A 23,614-nucleotide genomic window follows, 5' to 3' on the forward strand; every position below is an offset into this window, starting at 1 on the left:
ATGAATTTTAATAACTTGAGATATTTGCAAAAACAAGAGATTGCAAAGCAATATGGTCCCCTACCCATGAAACTCTACCATTGTCATTAAAAAAAAAATTTTTAAATATGCATTTGTTGCCATAGCAACCAGAATTTTTGACGTAGGAACAAAATGAAATGACATGCATAATCTCCATAAAGCCATCTATCCATATTTCAAGTTTCATGAAAAAATATGAAGAACTTATCACAGGATCCAGAAAAGTGTGACGGACTGACTGACTGACAGACAGACTGACAGACAGACGGAGTGCAAACCATAAGTCCCCTCCGGTTTCACCGGTAGGGAACAATAAAATGTGCCTGAGTACAAAAAAATGCCACCAATGAAAAATAGGCTCCTTATCCTTCCATTAGAAAAAAAAGAGTATGCATTATTGATCCTAAGTGTTTTATTTATAACAACTCTAGAGTTTTCAAAATGGATAAGATATTAATTGTTTATGAAATATGAACTACTGTCTTACTTGATCGGTCGGATTGAGAAGCTCGATGAGAATATCTACAATTTTCTTCGCCGAATCACGGAAAGGCACAATCATAAGCACCTTTGGTCTGGTCAGTCCTTGGTCTCTGAAATCACTGCAATGTAACCTTGAAGGTCAATAGAAGAATGACTAGGGCATTGTGTGCAATGATATAAACTGATTGATGACAAAAGAAGGATGAATCTTGTGCTAAAGAGAGGTTCTTTTAAGTCAAGAGCCAATTGATCAAATGTATACATAGAAACTTTGCAATGTCATTATTGTAATATTATTGTGAGATATGGCCTGTAAGAACTATTAAATTTTTAATGCGATAACTGTTGAGTTCTTTTTAGAAAACAGGCATTTTATAACCAATGAAAACAGCGCTTGTCATTTCATATTGCCTAGATCAACAGATAAACCTGACACAGTTAAATTCTTTGAGAACTATAAACATGTAAACACATGGCACTATAGACGTGGAACAATCTTACTCATCAACATCCTGGTGTCCTTTTTGTTTGATCTTTGTGTTGTGGGCCACCACCTGCTTCCTTGTTCTGGAATTGGGAAAGTTGAAGAAATATCACAATGCCTATGAGGCCATTTAAACACCATAAACAAAACATCTAGATATTCAAGTGCAGATGAGCCACAATAGTATATAAATAAACATACATGGGTATGCGTGTTCCAAGCCACATGTCTAACAATTGTATTCAAGTCTTCAACAATTTTGGAGAAAAGATTCTAATCCATACAAACAATTCAGCCCATTTTTACCATCAGAAAGCAGTTTAAATCAGACAATTCTAGCTGACATGGTATGTGATCAAGCAATTTCTAGAATAAGTCTATTGACCTACTTGAGCACATGGTTGAGAGCATGAAGGCAATAAGCCAGTCGCAGTTGCTCCCCTTTGTCTTTGTCCCTCTCACTGTAGAAGACATCCTACAAACAATACCATACAATATACTCAAGAACATCAAGCAGAAAATTGAGCTCTGAGAAAATGTCTCAAATGCAAGTGCATATTTATAATGTCGTCCCAGATTAGCCTTAGCAGTCTGCACAGGCTTATCAGGGGCAACACACCGCCTAAATTGGATTTTTGCTACAGTGATTTTTTTTGCTTTTATTTGTTACAGCCTGTGCCATTTGAATTGGGAAAATTAGCGCAATAAACCATGAAATTGGGAAAAATAGTGCAATAAACCATGAAATTGGGAAAAATAAAGCATTATAAATATGATTATAAGTAACAAAATTAAAATTGTTTTTAAGTGCATGTTCTGGGGGTTTTCTAGCCATTTTGGGAAAAAAAGTCTGGTAAAATTGTGATTGTTTTAATTGATAAAAGTGGCAAATTTGGGAATTATTTATCGACAAAAAGGACGAAATTAAAGTTATATATTTTGTAGAATGTTAAAATAAAAAAAATGAGACCTACAGTTCAGAAATCATAAGTTATAAGAGGCTTCTTTCTTAAAAAATTTTTTTTTTGGGGGGGGGGAAATTTTGGTAAGCTTTTTGGGAAAAAACGTAAATTTTTGCGATTGGGAAGCAGCCGAAAATCGGCGGTAATTTTGAGCAAAAAAAATCACTGTGCTAAGAAGATACTTCCTTTAAATATAAAATACCATAAAAGCGGAGTGTCGTCCCTGGAAAGACTATGCAGACAGCACAGGCTATTCTGGGACAACACTTTACGCACATGCCTTAAGCCCAATTTTCTCAGAGGGCAGCTCATTTCATTGCTAAACGACATAAGCACAAAGATGGTGGCAAATCTGCTCCAAAAATTACTCGTTAAAAAACAGAAGAAGACACCATTAAGGAAGTTTGGATCAAGATGGTGATCAAGCGTGGTCCATATCAACACAGCTCAAGAGTTCTGAAGTGAAAACCTATGAAACATCATAATTATGGACTTATTATTGTTTTGCATATCTATTCATACGACACATGAACACTTAAATGGTGTTCGTGTGTCGTATGAATAGACATATTCGCGGGAATTAATTGTGGCCACAAATAAATAAAAACGAGCATTTTGTATCTACAAAAATCTATGTAATCATACCACATCAAGCTTTGAAATTTTGGATATTGCTATAAGGAACACTGATTGTTAAGGTGTTAACTTTATTTAACGAAATACTTAACAACATTTTGGTTGATTTTGAGCGTTACATAAAGTTTCACACACATAGTAAAACTGATTTGTTTAAAACACAACAGAATGAAGTAATTTTTCAAAGGATAAAAGTACAATCTTTTTTTGGATTTTCTGGGTTAATACCTTTTTTCTAGATCACCTTAAAAATAATTTATTAGCCAAATTCATAGCAAATATATTACAAATATTTAGCTTTTTTTGTTTTCAGAAAAACACAACGCTCCCAAAACTATTAATGTAGCCTATTTGTTGCTACCTAAAATGCTTTCTGATATGTAAATTTTGGTTATTAATATGTTGCAACAACAGAGCAAAGATACAAGCACAAACCCATCAGATGAGAATTGAATAAGAACCAGAAATGACAATTTTAGCTGAAATGTACCTGATAATTGTTGAATATCTGGAAAAGCCCACTTTGAAATGGTGTAAGTCCGTCTGAAAAACAACAACAGTGACTTGCTTGTTTAGCACATGCGTAGTTACATGAAAACTGTAACTTTAAAACACAGTATTTCAGTTTATGGGTGTAAAAGATGTTTTGAAGGCTCTGAAGAGATATTACCGGTAATCATCTGCAAATTGTCACATTTCAAAATAAGACAGTCAATCTCTGATTTTATTCTCCAATATGCTATAAAAAAAACTATTTGATAAGTGATTTGAGAACAATACAATTTACAAAAAATTATAGCCAATAATATGTTGCCTTTTTACTATTTATTACCTGTTGAAACATTGCACAGTTTTCTATTTGTCTCTGCCAGGGTACCACACAGTGCCTCTTTTACCTGTCAAATTTAATTATATAGCGATTAACAAGTGGACCCAATGCCATTAGGTGCTCACCTTAGACATTAAGGATCTTAGCCAGATTTTAATTTGGTTGATATAATTTGGTCAAATTTCTGACCAAGTTCTATAAATATTTGACAATAGACAACTCACAATGACAGATGGACAAAAGGTGATCACAAAAGCTCACCATGAGCATGTTGTAGTTGTGAGACAGTAAATCAATTTTCCATGCAGGCACACATTATTATTATGAAGATGTTTCAATGTACAAATTCAATCAGCTGTAGAACTTAAAATAGAACCAGTTACATATCATGCATTAAGTGCTGATTATATCACAAATCTCAAATTCTCAACTACACATTTATGACTGAGATGCAAATAAGCTTTATTCAGACTAAAAACTGACACATTGGCTCACAAATATGAAGTTTAAAGAGTGTGATTTTGTTCTACTTTATCTTACGATTATTATTATGCCTCTAATATTGAAAACAAGAGGGCCTAAAAGGCCCAAAGTCGCTCACCTGAGATAACAAGATATTATTGGGACAAATCTTCTGACCAAGTTTCACGAAGATCGGAAAATAAATGTGGCCTCTAGAGTGTTTACAAAGTTTTACTATAGCCATATAAGGAAAAATGCCCCGCCACCTGGCAGCCATGTTTTTCAACCAACCAGCATCATTTTTGCACTCGTCCAAGATATTATCGGGAAAAATCTTCTGACCAAGTTTCATGAAGATCGGACAGTAAATGTGGCCTCTAGAGTGTTAACAAGATTTTACTATAGCCATATAAGGAAAAATGCCCCGCCCCTTGGAAGCCATTTTTTTCAAGCAAACATAATTATTTTCGAACTCATCCAAGATATCATTGAGAACAATCTTCAGACCAAATTTCATGAAGATTGGACACTCAATGTGGCCTCTAGAGTGTTAACAAGGTTTTACTATAGCCATTTATAGCCATATAAGGAAAAATGCCCCGCCCCTGGTGGCCATGTTTTTAAAGCAACCAAAACCATTTTCGAACTCATCCAGGATATCATTGGGACAAATTTTCTGACCATGTTTCATGATGATCGGAAATTAAATGTGACCTCAAAGGTGTTAACAAGGTTTTACTATAGCCATATCAGGAAAATAGCCCCGCACCCGTGGTGGCCTTGTTTTTCAACCAACCGGCATCATTTTTTAACTCGTCCAAGATATTATTAGGATGAATCTTCTGACCAAGTTTCATGAAGATCGGACTTTAAATGTGGCCTCTAGAGTGTTAACAAGAGTTTACTATAGCTTTATATAGCCATATAAAGAAAAATGCCCCGCCCCTTGGTGAGCATGTTTTTCACGCAAACGTAACCATTTTCAAACTCATCCAAGATATCATTAAGACATTTCTTCTGACCATATTTCATCAAGATTGGAAATAAATGTGGCCTCTAGAGTGTTAACAAGGTTTTACTATAGCCATATATGGAAAAATGCCCCGCCCCCTGGCAGCCATGTTTTTCAACCAACCCGCATCATTTTCAAACTCATCCAAGATATTATTGGGATGAATCTTCTGACCAAGTTTCCTTAAGATTGGACAATAAATGTGGCCTCTAGAGTCTTAACAAGATTTTACTATAGCCAAATATAGCCATATAAGGAAAAATGCCCCGCCCCTTGGCAGCCATGTTTTTCAAGCATAGGTTACCATTTTTGAACTCATCCAAGATATCAGTGGGACAAATCTTCTGAGCAAGTTTTATGAAGATCAGAAAATAAATGTGGCCTCTAGAGTGTAAACAAGGTTTTACCATAGCCATGTAAGGAAAAATGCCCCGCCCCCTGGCGGCCATGTTATTCAACCAACTGGCATCATTTTTGAACTCGTCCAAGATATTATTGTGATGAATCTTCTGACCAAGTTTTATGAAGATCAGACAATAAATGTGGCCTCTAGAGTGTTAACAAGATTTTACTATAGCCATATAAGGAAAAATCCCCCGCCCCTTGGCAGCCATGTTTTTCAAGCAAACGTAACCATTTTCGAACTCATCCAAGATATCATTGAAACCAATCTTCTGACCAAATTTCATGAAGATTGGACAATAAATGTGGCCTCTAGAGAGTTAACAAGGCAAATGTTGTCGCCGCACAACGGACGACGGACAAAAAGCGATCACAAAAGCTCCCATGAGCACATTGTGCTCAGGTGAGCTAAATAGGGGTTTAAAGTCATATTTCGAAAAATTTGAGTGTCAAAGACTCAAAGTATAAGTGAAAGGGAATGCCTGAAGACGAGTGACTAGCCTGGTGCTCTTACATGGAGCTCTTTAAGACGCTTGTCATCCTTGTAGCTATGTTTCACTTTTAGTGCTGGAGACGGCCACTTGTGTTGAGCCACTCCCACACCTGGTACCTGGGCAATATAAGAAATGGAGATTAAGCATCACATGTTAAGATTTAGCCTTGAAGACCAGTCATTGTAACAACGAAGTCTCCTTCAACAGTTACTAGCTGGATCTAATTTGTTTTGACTAATAAACATGAACACAAGATTTGTGTAAATTTCAGCGTTATGATAACAAGCCACATCATAAATCATGGGTTTTACATGGCATACATGTATAGACAATGGAGTACGCTGAAGATGCGTACAAAGGGACTCAGAAGCAAATATTATAAAGTGACTGTAGAAAAAAACATTACAATACAGTTCAATAAATGGAACATGATGAAATATGCACTTACTGGTTATAAATTGTTACCGCATAAAATTGTTAACAGGTGTTGATTTCACAACTTACTTGCCTTAATTAATTACTTGCTCACCATTTGTTTTTAACTTTTCATAAGTAACAGTTGTTTACAGTATGTTTACAGTAATTGTTTACAATTAAACTCGCCATAAATAATAAATAGCTCACCATTTGCTTTTAACTTTTCAGGGACAATTTTTATAGTATGTTTACAGACTTTATTAACCTTTACCTTTTCTAATTTACACGGAGTAAATACATTTACCTCTTCCCACTAACATGAATTGCTTACCTTTACCTCTTACTAATAGCATCAATTATCTTTACAAACTGGCATGAATAACCTACCTTAACATCTTCTGACTGACAAGCTGAACAAGAAGTGAGTTTCTCAGCAACATCTTCATCCAGGACTCGCTCAAAATGATGAAGGAAGGGATCTGACGAAACAATTCATAACTTTCTGTTGATTATAAGAAGGCTTATATATTTCAAACATGCTTTTATCACATCAAAAACAAATAACTGTCAAGTTTCGTGGGAAATTAGTTTGGATGGAAACACATTACATGGCAATTAGACAAGCAAGTAAACACACAGCCACATCAGCTACAATCTTCCTCTATACAAATTGGAAGAACTGTTAAGTTGGTATTATGCAAAACAAAAAACAATTCCATAATTGTAGTTAAGCACCTACAGACATTATTTTAGAGAATAGTACAAGTACAACTTCAAACTGATTTAAGAATGGGCCAAAATTCATAAATCATTAAATTTTTAAAGGGTACCAAGATTGAAACATAAAATTAATTTAACAATGTTTACCTGTATCTAGAAGTATGTTGTCTGTATCATCATCCACATCATCAACCTCATCATCTTCAACCTCCTCCTCCCCATCCTCTTCACGATTATCACTATCATCATCATCGCCATCATCATTCGCATGTTCACTATCATCCTCTGCTTCACTCTCAACTTCAGAGTCAAGGTCCTTAGTGTCCGCCTCTATTTCTTCAACGTCTTCATCCTAAAGAGCGATAAACAAACAGAAATTTAATAGCATCCTCCATAAAAAATATATGTATTCTCTTCAGTTTTATCAACCCTTTACCCCTTAGATACGCATTTTCATGCACTTATAGTCTCTTTGGTATGTTTTAATAGTCTACAAACAATATTTTAAAAATTAATATTTAGAAATTAAATTTTGATCAAGTTTTTAATAGCCATGCAGTAGCTCAAGACAAGTTGTTAATTGGTAAATGAAAAATATCGAGAAAATAATTTCAATATGAACATCCTCTGAAAAATATTTGTGAAATTTAAATGAGATCTATATTCTTATATGCTGTACACAACATAAACACTTCTTCAAGTGTTATTTATGAAAAGAAAAAGACATTGTCTATAAGAAATTAAAGAATATCATGTTACTAGAATGATTGTTAATATAGTAATAATTGAGTCGGGCCGGCATTCGCGCCGTACAGTCAGGCCCAGAATTTGTGGGGGATAAATCTGTGAAATGTATTGTGGCGGAAAATTCTGTTTGCGGGGGGTCAGATGGGCATGCGCATTTATCTGAATGGACTCTGTGACTACTTGCGTAGTTTATCATCCTTGTCCTTTCGGGTAATTCCAAGTTATTAAAGTTTAAGTTTACAAAAAAACAAAACAAGAGCACCGCCTTGCGGGTGCAGACCGCTCATCTATTTTCTTTTTAAAGGTGAAGGGACTCTCATTTTCAATCACAAAGGAGGGAGGGGTGGAGTGAAGAGGGGTGTATAGCATGGGAATGTGGACATTTATGACATTATTTTCCAAAAATGGGGAAAAAAATGCTAAAAAATAAATAAATGGGGAGTCGGTTTAACCATTAAAAAAAAATGAAATTTGTGGTGGAGGTGGGGTGGGGGGGTATAGTGTGAGGGTGTGGTGGTCATTTGTGAGATGATCTTAAAAAAAAAAAAAAAAAAAATTTAGGGGGGGGGGGGGATTCGGGTGGGGGGAGGGGGGGGGGTGGGGGGATTCTTGGGTGCGATGGTTGGACGGTATTTCAAACATAAAATAAATATTTGTGTTTTTTATCGGTTTCAAAAAAAAATTATTTGGGGGGGGGGGGGGTGGGGTGGGGGTATAGTGTGAGGGTGTGGTGGTCATTTGTGAGATGATCTTAAAAAAAAAAAAAAAAAAAAAATAGGAAGGGGGATTCGGGGGGGAGGGGGGGAGGGCACGGGGGATGGTTTGGGTGGAGTCTAATGTGGTATGTAAGGTAAGAGTAGTTTTGTCAATGTATCAATCAAATCTAATCATAAATAAAGAAGTAATGGCAATTTAAGCAAAATTTAATAATTTGACCTTGAGATTCAAGGTCATTCAAAGGTCAAGGTAAAATTCAACTTGCCAGGTACAGTAACCTCATGATAGCATGAAAGTATTTGAAGTTTGAAAGCAATAGCCTTGATAGTTAAGAAGTAAAGTGGATCGAATCACAAAATTTAACCATATATTCAAAGTTACTAAGTCAAAAAAGGGCCATAATTCCGTAAAAATGACAACCAGAGTTATGCAACTTGTCCTTTTACTGTACCCTTATGATAGTTTGCGAGTGTTCCAAGTATGAAAGCAATATCTATGATACTTTAGGGGTAAAGTGGACCAAAACACAAAACTTAACCAAATTTTCAATTTTCTAAGTATAAAGGGCCCATAATTCTGCCCAAATGCCAGTCAGAGTTACATAACTTTGCCTGCACAGTCCCCTTATGATAGTTAATAAGTGTTGCAAGTATGAAAGCAATAGCTTTGATACTGTAGGAATAAAGTGGACCTAAACACAAAACTTAACCAAATTTTCAATTTTCTAGGTATAAAAAGGGCCCATAATTCTGTCAAAATGCTAGTCAGAGTTACATTACTTTGCCTGCACAGTCCCCTTATGATAGTTAGTAAGTGTTGCAAGTATGATAGCAATAGCTTTGATACTTACGGAATAAAATGGACCTAAACACAAAACTTAACCAAAATTTTCAATTTTCTAAGTATAAAAAGGGCACATAATTCTGTCAAAATGCATGCCAGAGTTATCTAACTTTGCCTGCCCAGTCCCCTCATGATAGTAAGTAAGTGTTCCAAGTTTGAATGCAATAGCATTGATACTTTCTGAGAAAAGTGGACCTAAACGCAAAACTAAACCAAAATTTTCAATTTTCTAAGTATAAAAAGGGCACATAATTCTGTCAAATTGCACGCCAGAGTTATCTAACTTTGCCTGCCCAGTCCTCTCATGATGGTAAGTAAGTGTTCCAAGTTTTAATGCAATAGCATTGATACTTTCTGAGAAAAGTGGACCTAAACGCAAAACTTAACCGGACGCCAACGCCGACGCCAACGCAGATGCCGACGCCAAGGTGATGACAATAGCTCATAATTTTTTTTCAAAAAATAGATGAGCTAAAAAAATTGTAGCAATACCGTAGGGTAAAAAACGTTTAGGCGTCAAATCGCTGGTTGAGCGATAAGTTGTATTTTAATGTCCGATTAAGTATGTAAAAAGGTACCAAGTGTGGTGATAAAAGTGTGATCACAAGTGTAGTGATCAAGTAAAAGTATTATCGCAAGTGCAAAAAAGTGTTATCACAAGTGTAGTGATCAATGTCCGATTAAGTATATTATCGCAAGTGCGAAAAAGTGTGATCACAAGTGTAGTGATCAATGTCCAATTAAGTATGTAAAAGGTACAAGTAAAAGTATTGGATCACAAGTGTAGTGATCAAGTAAGTGTTATCGCAAGTGCGCAAAAAGTGTGATCACAAGTGTAGTGATCAATGTCCGATTAAGTATGTAAAAGATCACAAGTGTAGTGATCAAGTAAGTGTTATCGCAAGTGCGCAAAAGTGTGATCACAAGTGTAGTGATCAATGTCCGATTAAGTAAAAGATTAAAAGATCACAAGTGTAGTGATCAAGGTATTGTTATCGCAAGTGCGCAAAAGAGTGATCACAAGTGTAGTGATCAATGTCCGATTAAGTATGTAAAAGGTACAAAGATTTTGGGCAAGGGCGAAAAAAAAGTGATCACAAGTGTAGTGATCAAGTAAAAGTATTAGTGTGTCATTAAAAGTGTCATAGTGATTATCATGTAAAAGTGTGATCCAATGGTCAAGCGATTGGTAGAACTAGGTTTAGCCCAGCAAAGTATATGGTTCTTCCTAGTTCGGTCGCTTAATGAGCAATAGCATTTTTTATTTCGGGTACGCGGTGTTGCTACTATAATGGTGTTACTTCACCTTTTGTAATTTTAACGTGTGCTCATCCACCTCCTGTAGGCATATTTTCAAAGTAACAGGTTTCCACGAGTGAGCAGCCGATCTTTCGGGGCTCGTGGTTACCACCGTTTTTTTTTTTTGCTGCGGCCTTTTATATCCCACTTTTTACTCGTATAATATATTAAAGAGATCTGTTAGTGAATACTTTGTGCATTCTATTACATTTTTTGTGATGTTTATTGGGAGGCAAAATATTTTGGAATCGGGTCATTAAACTAGTTAAATGGAGTAATGTGTTGTTTTATCGTTGCAGTCGTAAAATAATTGAGTCAGTCTCTTGGAACACCAGACTTGATCGATATAATCCCATATGCACAGGTTACTGTAATCTAGGATGCTACGTTATCTACCTGCTTTAAGCCCACTTTTTAATGAGCTCTGATACAGATCAATTATTAATTCTTTACTTGAATACAATAAAGTTTCACCATCAGAAATACAAATACAACAAAAACATACATCTTCAAGTTCTTCATTGCTTTCACTGCTCTCACTTTCATCTGAGTCTGAAAATAAGAAATGAGAGTGCTAAGACAAGAAAAAATTAGTCTTATTAGTCAAAGCACCGGCACATTCTTATTATTGAATTGTATTACCTATTTCTGACAATAATATTACAATTTGGCTAAACCAAATACCGGTACATAATTTTTCCCTAGCGAAAGTTCACAATACTAATAATGTCCAAATTAAGCATCCTAATTTTACAGATATTATGTTGATGTTTACATTTTTTTGATACTCTGTTTTATAACAGGACTATCTACTTAGACTGAAAGTTCAACTTAGAGTAGTAACTTCTTACAATTGTGATGAAATCCCTGCGCCCACCTTCCCTTCAAATTCTGTGCGTAGCAATATGACCCTAGGACATGGCCAGTTTTGAACCCAGGGGCATTTATTAACGAAGTTAAACCTATGGGCCACATGGTTTTTGGAGGGTAAGAGTTTACTTTGAAGAAGTTATTTTTCTATGTTATGTTGTGCATATAAATGATTAGACCCTTGATGTGGCCAGTTATGACCCTAGGCCAAGGGTCATGATTCGAAGAAACTTTGAAGAATGCCAATATACCAAATATTACATACCAAATATTACACATTTAGATGTTGTAGGTACCGAAAAAGTATATTTTGCTAAAAGAGTCTATTAAAACAATAATAATACCGGTATAAAGAAATTCTACTTTGAAAACAATAACTAGAGCTTTGTCACAGACGTGATGAATACCCCCACATGCCGCATTGACACATAATATTTTGCATGTCGTCTTCACAAAAAACAGCGGACACCATGCTCAATGTTTAAAACGCACTAAGTGACCCCTTGACCTAGTTTTTGACCCAGAAAGGCCCATGTTCTAACTTGGCCTTAAGATCATCTCTATAAAACATCTGACCAAGTTTGGTGAAAATCGGATGTAAACTACTTGAATTAGAGAGCGGACACCATGCTGAATGTTAAAAAACGCACTAAGTGACCCCGTGACCTAGTTTTAGACCTGGAATGGCCCATGTTCAAATTTGTCCTAGAGATCATTTAGATAAAACTTGTGACCAAGTTTGGTGAGGATTGGATGAAAACTACTTGAATTAGAGAGCGGACAACATGGTGAGGTTTAAAACATACTAAGTGACCCCGTGACCTAGTTTTTGACACGGCATGACCCATATTCAAACTTGACCTAGACATCATCTGGATACAACTTCTGACAAAGTTTGGTGAATATTGGATGAAAACTACTTGAATTAGAGAGCGGACAACATTGTGTTGTTTAAAACGCACTAAGTGACCCCTTGACCTTGTTTTTGACCCGGCATGACCCATATTCAAACTTGCCCTAGACATTATCAAGATACAACTTCTAACCAATTTTGGTGAAGATTGGATAAAAACTACTTGAATTAGAGAGCGGGCAACATGGTGAGGTTTAAAACATACTAAGTGACCCCGTGACCTAGTTTTTGACCCGGCATGGCACATGTTCGAACTTGACCTACACATCATCTAGTTACAACTTCTGACCAAGTGTGGTGAAGATCGGATTTAAACTACTTGAAATAGAGAGCGGACAACATGCTCAATGTGAAAACGTACTGAGTGACCCTGTGACCTAGTTTTTGATCTGGCATGGCCCATATTAAAAGTTGGCCTTCAGATCATCTAGATAAAACTTCTGTCTAAGTTTGGTGAAGATCGGATGAAAACTACTTGAATAAGAGAGAGGACACCATGCTGAATGTTTAAAACGCACTAAGTGACCCAGTGACCTAGTTTTTGACACGGCAAGGCCCATGTTCGAACTTGGCCTTAAGATCATCTAGATACAACTTCTGACCAAGTTTGGTAAAGATCAGATGAAAACTACTTGAAATAGAGAGCGGACAACATGCTGAATGTTTAAAACACACTAAGTGACCCCGTACCCTAGTTTTTGACCCGGCAAGGCCCATGTTCAAACTTGGCCTAGACATCATGTAGATACAACTTTTGACCAAGTTTGGTGAAGATCAGATGAAAACTACTTGAATTAGATAGCGGACAACATGCTGAATGTTTAAAACGCACTAAGTGACCCCGTGACCTAGTTTTTGACAAGGCAAGGCCCATGTTCGAACTTGGCCTAGACATCATCTAGATACAACTTCTGACCAAGTTTGGTGAAGATCTGATGAAAACTACTTGAATTAGAGAGCGGACAACATGCTGAATGTTTAAAACGCACTAAGTGACCACGTGACCTAGTTTTTTACCCGGCAAGGCCCATGTTCGAACTTGGCCTAGACATCATGTATATACAACTTCTGACCAAGTTTGGTGAAGATCGGATGAAAACTACTTGAATTAGAGAGCGAACACTTAATACGGACAGACAGACAGACCGACCGACCGACAAGTTCACTATATACCCCTCTAAACTTCGTTTGTGGGGGTATAATAATGCTAAGAAATTCAAAGTTGAAAAAGGGGTACAACTTTCGTAATTTTAACATTTGATGATAAAATTCCACAAGCACAACTTCATACCAAAAGGAACAATGCCATCAAGTTTTAAAATTAATGTTGTTTGTTGAAAAATGTAGGAGATTCCCCTGAACAGGTTTGTGTCGAAGGACAGAGAAACCGAAAGACCTCCATTATGATTCGAGTACAACCCTCCCCCTTTACTGTGTAACAAATGCATAATTACCAGTATATGAATCCTTCTGTGAATGGCATTCAGTTTTAAATTTCTGTAAGTACACATTGTTCTATTGTGTAGCCAGTCAAATAGTTTAACTTTTAGAATGTCAAACCATTACATATATTTAAACAAGAGCTCCGCCGTCGGAGACAAATGCCCCCCTAAACAGGCATTGACACCCATCTCTCAATCCTTTGATGATATATCAAACGGAATTAAATTTAACACTTAATGTTATAGTGACCTTGACCTCTGAACTAGTGACTCCAATTTCAAAAGGGGGTCATCTACTGTCTTAAGCCAATGCACATGTAAATTCATTGAAGAGTTATTGATTGGAAACAAATTCATACTAATTGTGACAGTGACCTTGACCTTTGAACTAGTGACCCCAATTTCAATAGGGGTCATCTCCTGTCCAAGGCCATTGAACATGAGAAGTATCAAGCCAATCAGTCAATTCGTTGACCAGTTATTGATCAGAAACAAGTTTAACACTTATTCTGACAGTAACCTTGACCTTTGACCTAGTGACCCAAATTTCAATAGGGGTCAGCTACTGTCCAAGGCCAATGCACATGTGAAGTATTAAGCAAATCGGGCAAATTGTTAGCGAGTTATTGACCGACAGACCGACTAACAAACTGACCAACTGACATCAAGCAATAGAATATACCCCCTCTATTTCGAAGGGGGGCATAAAACAAAATGAGCATACTTGTTGACTGAGTTTTCAAATATTGTATCACACACATAATTTGTCATTTAGATAATGGTAAAAATGTGTTTTTGTATAGAAATTAAGTGCAAAACAAAATTGTTGGATATTTAATTGCCCTTTCTTAAACAATTTTCATTTTTGGCCACTAAACTTCTCAAGGGCTTCCAATCCATGTCATCACAGATGAGTGAGTAATGTGCATACCAACATGTGACTTGTTGTCCAGCCTAGATGGAACTAGTTGTGACAGCAGCTGTTGATATGGGTTGTGTTCCTCATCACTGGAGCTGTAGGAGTCCTCCTCACTGTTCACATTCTGAAATGTTAACATGTTGATGACATGTTGGACCAAAGTCAATATTCTGAAAGTAGCAGTCAAGTACAAACTACAATAAAACAAGGTAAAATTATTTGGGCAGACTGGACTTAACACAAAATATTTTTAATTATTTCAGCATTTATGTATTGTAAACGGAGCAAAATCTATTGTTATTTATTATATTATGATATCTATTATTCATTTAACTATTCATCAAAGGGGCCTTTTCACATTTTGGTAAATTGACAAAATTAAAAAAAGTTGCTTCAGATTTGCAAATTTTTGTTTTAGTTATAATATTTGTGAGGAAACAGTAATACTGAACATTTACCATGCTCTAAATTAGCAATTATATGCATCTTTTGACGATTTACAAACCTGAAAATTATAAAGCGTTGCAACGTGAAACTATTAAATAATTTAAAAAGTTCTGTTGTTGTCATTATATTTTGTGAAACTCCTAGGATTGCTTATATAAAGTATAAAATACATCCTTCATTGTATGAGCACGAGTGGCTGAGTGGTGTAAATGGTTGACTTTTACTCCAGGACTCCAGTGGTCAGTGGTTCGAGCCCTATTGAGGGTTACTTTTTTTCTTTTTTTAATTATATTCTTGATTTTTTAGATCCCATGCTTACATTTATTAAGATAAGTCATTTAATGACAAACTTCAATACATGCCAAAATCTGTGAAAAGGCCCCTTTAAGAGACTATAAACAACTCACATTTTCATTTGCCTTGACATCTGTTTCTTCAGCCACAATATTCTCCCTAAAATAAAATATAATATAACACAATCATGATCATGTCATAATTATATAACATTACATGTATCATAGATTACATGTAATACGGCTTCAACCCTTAGGATATGAACACAACTAATTTAGCATAGCCTATATTAAAAATGATTCATTAGTAACAGACTTTAGTGTTAATTGATTATAGTCATACATGCAAAAATTGTCAGGTCCAAATCAGGAATTTCTATAAAAATTGCCATGACATTCGACCACAAATGGGGAAACAACAGCCAAGAGAGGTAAAACAAGCAATCATACCACCTTGATGATTAATGTGTTTAAGAATTTTATGTACACAAACGGTCTCCATTTCCCCTATGTAAACACACATATGCGCATGACACAGCAACACTAAATGTGGGGTATGCCTCTATTTGTGTTTATTAACGTTATCAACCATGTGTACTCCTCCATGATAAAATCAGGGAAAGTAACATAGGAGACTTATACAATCCTCGTGGAAATTGTGCATTTCATGCATAATACAGTCAAGACATTTATTTCTACAAGCAATTTAATTTTAAATAAAACAAGCTGTATTTTTATCATTATGGTATTCTACTATTTACTGACATTAATAGCCACAAACAGATCAAATTAAAACAATTTACTTGATATGGTGTTATTGCAATTGAAAATGCTGAGTATTTCGAATTTGAAAATATGCTTATTTACACATGGACTAACTCCAGAATCCTTGGCAAGAAAGATCATGTGTCTAATCAACCAATCGTGCCATACCAACTATCTCGGGAAGTTCCAGAGATAGTCAGTGTAGCACAATTGGTAAATTAAATTCATGATTTATTTACTGTAAAAAAATATCATTATACTGTTGTTTTATGTTAGTTCATACCTTATCAAATGTGATATAAAATAAACTTATTGGACATGCTGTTATTCAGTCAACTTGTTAAATTTGCTGTTTTTAAATAACTGATTAAAAATTGTGAAATGCTTAGTTGTTGTTTGTAATTTTATAACATTATCTTATTTGTCCCATGGTAGCCCCTGTTTTTTTTAATTTAGCAAAAATAATAAGCTTTTCTCATGTTCACATTTATCTGATAATCCAATATAATTACAACATCAATCATTCACCATGAGAAAAAATAATCTTAAACATTTATGACGATAAATATGTTTAAGAATTTTATAAACACAACCATATGCCTACGCCATTTTTCAGAAGTGTAAATAGTACAGTGCATTTTGGGACACAGCTTTCATTGGACGAGAAAATTTAAATTACGATGATGAACAAAAAATGTTTTATTGCGTCATACGCAGTATGTAAAAAAAAACGTGCTTACCGGGGACTTTCTGACAGGTAAAAATGAAAATGAATATCTGTTAACAGTTACACTGCGTTAGCATGTAAATAAATCGTCTGGATTATTTCATTAATTTTTCTTACACGTACTGCTCTGATAGGGAAAACATGTAATTAACACTGACTCGCGAGTTTTTCACACCTTTATTAACATTACACAACAGATTAACACCAATTAGCTGTCAAAGGTTGTTTAACCTCTTATACGATTAAAATCGGTTAAACGGATGGATAAAGCAATGAATCTGTGATCATCGCCATCTTTGTACCGGATTGCCGAATTTCGAATTTCAGATTACCAGTTTGCGAAGTTATTTTTTCCTAATTGGCCAAATATTTATTATTTTTGTTATTCACAATGTGCCCTAGTTTGCGGAATGCATATTTCTGGAAAAATTTGTATATATATATATATGTACTGTACTGCTGAGGACCACCATGTCGGCTTATCAATTTGCCGATCGTTAACCTCGGAGACCCCAATCATGCAAACTCAGCGTATCGCAGGATGATTTTAATCTCCATCCATAGGCATGCTGCAGAGTAGCGAGGGAAATTGTGGAAAACACATGGACTGTACTGTTCTCATAAAACCTCAAAGCATTCAAGAAGAAATTAGAAGCAGGGCAGATTTGAAGAGGACATATTACCGGTATTCAGTTTTATAAAATCATGAATCAACTAAATGATATACCATGTGAGCATTTGTTTTCCTTCAACACATCTGAACCTAGAGGACACTGTTTTAAACTTGCAAAACCAAGATGTGAGACAAAATTTAGCATACATGCCATACGTCCCGATCTCAGCGGGACAGTCCCGCTTTTGGGCCCTTTGTCCCGCCGTCCCGATATGAGACGATTTGTCCCGACATTCGTAAAAAACGATGTAAGGTCTATAGGTTCCCAATAAAATTCGCTATTTAAGCTCTGTTTCGCTAACACTTACCCCCCGCTAATCCCTTTATTGCCCCCAATTTACAATCCGATTTCTACTTATCGTGTGTACCAGTGTTGTTTATGACACCTTATCAGCGATTTATCGGCTAATTATTGATTTCACCAGGCATTCACACCATGGTGGTCCTCAAGATAGTGGTCGCTTATTGCTATCGATAGTTGTTTTATAATGAAATAAATGTTGAAAATGTGTTTATTTTTGTATTTGTTTGAAACGGTTTACAAAACAATTGTTTTGTAAAATTAACTCTACGTCATTAATGAGTCTTTTACATTCAATGTTTAGTTCATAAATAGCGGGATAATCCGAATGTGCAATATACCAAAATCGCAACAAACAGTCCAATAAGTGATACCCATCCTGTCTAGTGTAATTGGGTGTAATTGTAATAAAAACAACGAGGTGCTATGCATGACAGTTTGACCCTACTCCAATTAAGCTAAAAACCATGAGGTGCTATGCATGACAGTTTGACCCTACTCCAATTTAGCCGCGACAATTGACAAGTAACAAACTGCGCATGGATACATGCTTAAAAAAACATCGCAACAAACAGTAAAAGTGGAACCCATCTTGTCTTGTGTTATTGTAATAAAAACAACGTGTTGTTATTCATGACAGTTTGACACTACCCCAATACAGCGCCTGACAATTCACAATTCAGTTTAATCTGTGTATATAAGAAGAAAACAAAATATGATTATTAACATTAGAGAAAAATAATTCGAGTAAAGCATCCATAGACTTCTTTTGTCCGGTGTAATAACGGTTGAGGCGTTGTTGAGAGTTTAAATGAACACAAAGACGGTTTGCTTCCACCAAAAACCTACCTCTGAAATGTGTACGGCCGCGCATTCCGTGTGTAACTGATGTAACTGTTCGGTAGATAGTTTACTGTAACCCGTACTTTTAGTGTACTGGATAGCCTCCCCTGCGTTAATGTTTGCCATTGAAATTAATATAATGAGTATTGTAGTCGTAATGTTCTAGATTTTGTACTCTAAAAAGATGAATATTATCCTCGTTGTTTGCTATTGTCTTATTTTATAAAACTGTTATTGTTATGTTTTAGATTCCATGATTCATAGCAGATGTTTTATGTCTTGAATAAAAGTATCAAGAATATTTGTTAGTACTATACTGACTACAGTAAAGGTGGAATGATAAATCGTTTTAGGTGTCCCGCTTTTGGGTCAAATGTCCCGACAATTTTTTATGGAATGTCCCGCTTTGGACCTAAAAAAATATGGCATGTATGAATTTAGACTGAAAAGTTTCTCTCAAAGAATTATATCTGCAAAAATAGAATGGAATAATTTACTTTACAAAGTAGTGTCTGCTAAGTAATTAAATATTTTCAAAAACAGACTCTATCAACTGTGTGATAATGATACTCAGTACAAACTACATGTTCTAACCAGTGTTATATCTCAATCAAGGTATTGGATGTACCAAATATCACTAGATATTTTTTATGTTTAAAGAATCAGGGACCAAAACTTAGCTAGCATACTCGCAAAAGTATAGAGAGATTTAAAGATAGCGAGTTGAAAAATATATAGCTTGCAATTTTCCACGAGTAGAAATTTCAGATTTCTCAAACCTGTTTTTCCATAAATCCTTTAAGTATTGAGATAATTCCCCTAAACAAACTAGAATAACCTTAAGTTGACGTTTGGTTGGAATTCTGTGTAGTCATATGACAACTGGAGGGATCAAATGAGATGTGCACGAGCAGATCGATATATTGTCAGTCTTCAACACGATTTCAAAAAAGTTATATCTGTATCAAATGAATACAGATGAAAAATTTTAAGATCTCACCAAATAAAACAAAGGGTGGTGAGGGAGGGCATTTGATCCCTCCAGTTGTCATATGACTACACAGAATTCCAACCAAACGTCAACTTAAGGTAAGTCTAGTTTGTTTGGGGGAATTCTATAAAGTCATACAACTTCCGTGCTCAAATGAGACTTCAACACTGAAGGACATGACTTTTTTGAGCTACAAGATTAATATGGACCAATATTTAAAGAAAACCTTTAAATATTACCTTATAATAATGTGTATCTATTGCAGCACAGCAGATTGAAAATCTTCACAGTTCTCTATTGGCTTCTCATAATACTGGGCAAATGTTCTCTCACTTGACCACCAAGCAACTTTTAGACTCTCCGCCAATGATAAACCACTCTGCTTAGCTTTTGAAGTTGTATCACAACGAGCACTATGCGTTTTAAACTTCATTACATCAATCCCAGCTTTACTCATCATGAATTTGACCCATCTAGCAATAGTAGTAGGTCCAACAGAGTTATAAGGCTTAATATAGCTGATGAACAAATTCTTATTTTCTCCAAGTAGTGTCCTTGTTTGTGAAATATATTCTTCAAGTGTAGTGTACACATATAGCATTATCTACATTAAATTTCTTTAGAATAACAAAAGGGTTTACTTTACCCTTACGACATTGCTTCAATAACCCACTATAGTATACAACAAAGAATGAATCTTCTTGTTTCATTCCGTCTAAAGTTAATAGACTAACTGAATGTGAACGACTTGCTTGAGTGAGCACAATTAGAGTTACTATTTTACAACATAACATCTTCAAAGTCAAATATGAAACTGGTGTCAACATCTTCAAATAACGCAAAAGAATGGCAACATCCCAGGTCTCTGTATATTTAACACGTCCTGGCCGTAAATTGAAAACTCCTGTCATATATCTGACAACTAATGGATGTGATCCAACAGAATGTCCATCTACTAACTTACACAAATTTGACAATGCACTATGTGCAGTGTCCAATGTTTCATAGCTTTTATTTTTTTTGTATAAATAAGTAAGAAACTTCTATGACTGATTCAATAGTCGTTTGAAAAATATCACTTTTCCTTTCACGACAGAAAAGAACCCATTTCTCGATGTAACACTGATATTGCTTCTTAGTGGATTTTCTCCATGAAGCCATGAGAATTTCAACAGATTCTTCCGATAAAGCTCGACTTTTGAAGGAATTCCTGATATATGACATACCATCAAATGCAACTTGTTCACCAGAGGATGTACCTTGTTGGTTACTGGAACATTCAAAGTCTGATTCTTCACCTTCAAGATGAGAGGATCCTGTATCAACCTTCAAGATGAGAGGATCCTGTATCAACCTTCAAGATGAGAGGATCCTGTATCAACATCTCGAGGATTCGAGTAAACCAATTTTGTGTCACCCAAAGAGGTGCCACCAGGACCATCTCTGCAGCATCCGCCCATACTTTCTGTACTAGGCGTCCCAGCAAACTGAAAGGTGGAAATGCATATATCAGCATATTTGACCAGTTTAATGCAAATGCATCCACAAAAGCTGCATCAGGATCAGGTTTCCATGAGACATATCTGTCAAGTTGCTTGTTGAGCCTGGAGGCAAATAAGTCAATTTCAGGCATTCCAAATCATTTGATTATCTCATTAAATAACATAGTACTTAACATCTACTCTGCATTATCTTGAAATTCTCTAGAAAACTTATCTGCAGAATTATCAACACCAGGAATATGGGTGGCAGACAACCAGATATTTTTCTGACAACACCATGACCAAATATCATTTGCCAAGGCATTCAAAAGTTCTATTCTACCCCCCATATTATTGAGATATGCTACTGCACAGGTATTGTCTGATCTAACTTGTGACAATTTTCAATGGATTTGCAAAATGACCTTAGTGCATGAAAAACAGCTAACAATTCCAGGTAGTTGATGTGATTTTGGGACTCAATATCTCCCCATCTACCTCCAATTTCATTTTGCTCAAAAACAGCTCCCCAACCATCATTTGAAGCATCACAAGTGATAACTAAACTTGGATTTGCATGAATGATTCTCCTTTCTTGTGAGCACGATTATTAATCCACCATTGGAGCTCATTTTTAATGCCCTGAGAGACATTCATCCATGAATCAAAATCACCCTTCATGTTTTGTAAAGCTAAGATTTTTTGTCTCTCAATAACTCTATAATAAAGAGGAGCAAATTCAAAAGCAGAAAAAGTTGAGACCATGAGACCCAAAACCCTAGCAACTTGTCGAATTTTTGCAAAAGTCATGTTTGCAATTCTGAACATGCTTGGACAATGTTTGCAACTTTTTCTTTGGGTAAATTTACTGTCATGCTTACAGAATCAATTAGATTCCCAAGAAATATTATTCTCTGTGCAGGGACCAAAACAGATTTCTGTTCATGTGTAATGAAACCTACATCAGTTATCAACCTGACAGTATCTTTAACATTTCTTTCACAATCTTGCATTGTGTGTGCTAAAATTATTGAGTCATCTATGAACCCAGAAATTGTGATACCAAGCATGCACAAAGATGCAAAAACAGGCTTAAGCAGGCGAGTAAAGCTTATTGGAGCTGATAAAATACCATTTGGAAGGCATTCAAACTGGTAGATTTTGCTCTTAAAGATGAAGCGCAATTTTACTTTGAGTTCCGATGCAATAGGCACTGAATAATATGCATGCCTTAAATCTACTGATGCAAAATAACAGCCAGGAGTGACTATTTTGAGAACAGATTTAAGGGTATCCATTTTAAAATGGTGGTACTCAATAAATTGATTTAAATCTTTTAAATTCAATATCAGTCTTCATGTACCATCCTTTTTTGGAACAGTAAAAATAGGAGAAATGAACTCGTTAGGGTCATGTTCAACTTGGGTAATAACTTTCATTGATAATAGTTCTTGTATTTCATTATCAATTTGATCACTTTCATTAGAAGAAAATCTATTTGCTTGACAAAATGTCTTAACTGGGTTTACATTATCAATGAACTTGATGTGAAAATGCTCCACCATATCCAAAATGGATTCATCACTAGTTATTTTTCTCCAATTTTCAATAAAATATTTCAATCTACAAGCTTCAAAGGTACTAACCATATTTATTTCCTCTGTGCCAATGCTCGGCCGTTTTTTGAAAAGCCAGCATCACCACGGCCTCCACCACGAAATCGGCCTCGACCTCAAAACCCCGATCTGTATGGATGGGGACGACAAAAGTCACGTCCTCTGCCAAACTGCTGCCCAATGCGGCCAATTTTGTTGAGATCGTTTATTTCACGAACATTTCTATTAACGTCATTGTCATCACCGTACAAAAAATCTGTACATGGCAATGATGGAGAGGCAAGATAATGGTATTTGGGGTCCAAACTGCTTTTGTGGAGCTCTTTTCTTCTTATGTTAATGTTTCTGTAGGTCTGGCCTAAAAGTGCTAAAGCATTGGTTGAAAGATTATGGCCTTACTACATCTACATGCTACTGATGGGTTTTCTGTGGACTTTGCTAATATGTCAGCAGATTTGGTAATGTTAGATGCTGCTTTCACCAAAAGTTCTTAAACACTTTGCATCTTATTATCATTATATTGAACCTGAGCTCGCAGCAAACGCCAAATCCCTTGATTAACATGAGTTTTAACAAGAGCCTCACAGTTTTCAGGCCGATGCACCTCTTTCAAAAGTTCATTCATTTTGTCATCAGACAATTCGTTCCTGAAAGAACTATTCACAAATTTTGCTAAATCATCATTAACCTTCTTATCAACGAGGTCAGAGTTACTAAAGCGTTCCATCAAGTTCCAAAAAACAGGATTGAATCTTAGATTTTCTTGATCAATTTCATCAAAAGACTGTCCATCGTCATCATAGAA

General features: G+C 35.7%; 1 protein-coding gene across 1 annotated transcript in view; it reads right to left on the reverse strand.

Annotated features, from left to right (window-relative positions):
- LOC127871696 (U3 small nucleolar RNA-associated protein 25 homolog) overlaps positions 1 to 23,614 on the reverse strand; it is a 44,319-nt gene that overhangs the window by 10,258 nt on the left and 10,447 nt on the right. Inside the window, exons 2-12 of the mRNA XM_052414825.1 lie at positions 15,527 to 15,572; positions 14,685 to 14,796; positions 11,034 to 11,080; positions 7,070 to 7,274; positions 6,590 to 6,681; positions 5,806 to 5,901; positions 3,419 to 3,482; positions 3,077 to 3,129; positions 1,378 to 1,463; positions 1,006 to 1,071; positions 509 to 623 (exon numbers count right to left, since the gene is read on the reverse strand). Coding sequence (XP_052270785.1) covers positions 509 to 623; positions 1,006 to 1,071; positions 1,378 to 1,463; positions 3,077 to 3,129; positions 3,419 to 3,482; positions 5,806 to 5,901; positions 6,590 to 6,681; positions 7,070 to 7,274; positions 11,034 to 11,080; positions 14,685 to 14,796; positions 15,527 to 15,572 — 982 coding nt within the window. The remainder of the gene's footprint in view (positions 1 to 508; positions 624 to 1,005; positions 1,072 to 1,377; positions 1,464 to 3,076; positions 3,130 to 3,418; positions 3,483 to 5,805; positions 5,902 to 6,589; positions 6,682 to 7,069; positions 7,275 to 11,033; positions 11,081 to 14,684; positions 14,797 to 15,526; positions 15,573 to 23,614) is intronic.

The sequence above is a fragment of the Dreissena polymorpha genome, chromosome 3 (genome assembly GCF_020536995.1).
Source record: "Dreissena polymorpha isolate Duluth1 chromosome 3, UMN_Dpol_1.0, whole genome shotgun sequence".
Classification (NCBI taxonomy): Eukaryota; Metazoa; Mollusca; class Bivalvia; order Myida; family Dreissenidae; genus Dreissena; species Dreissena polymorpha.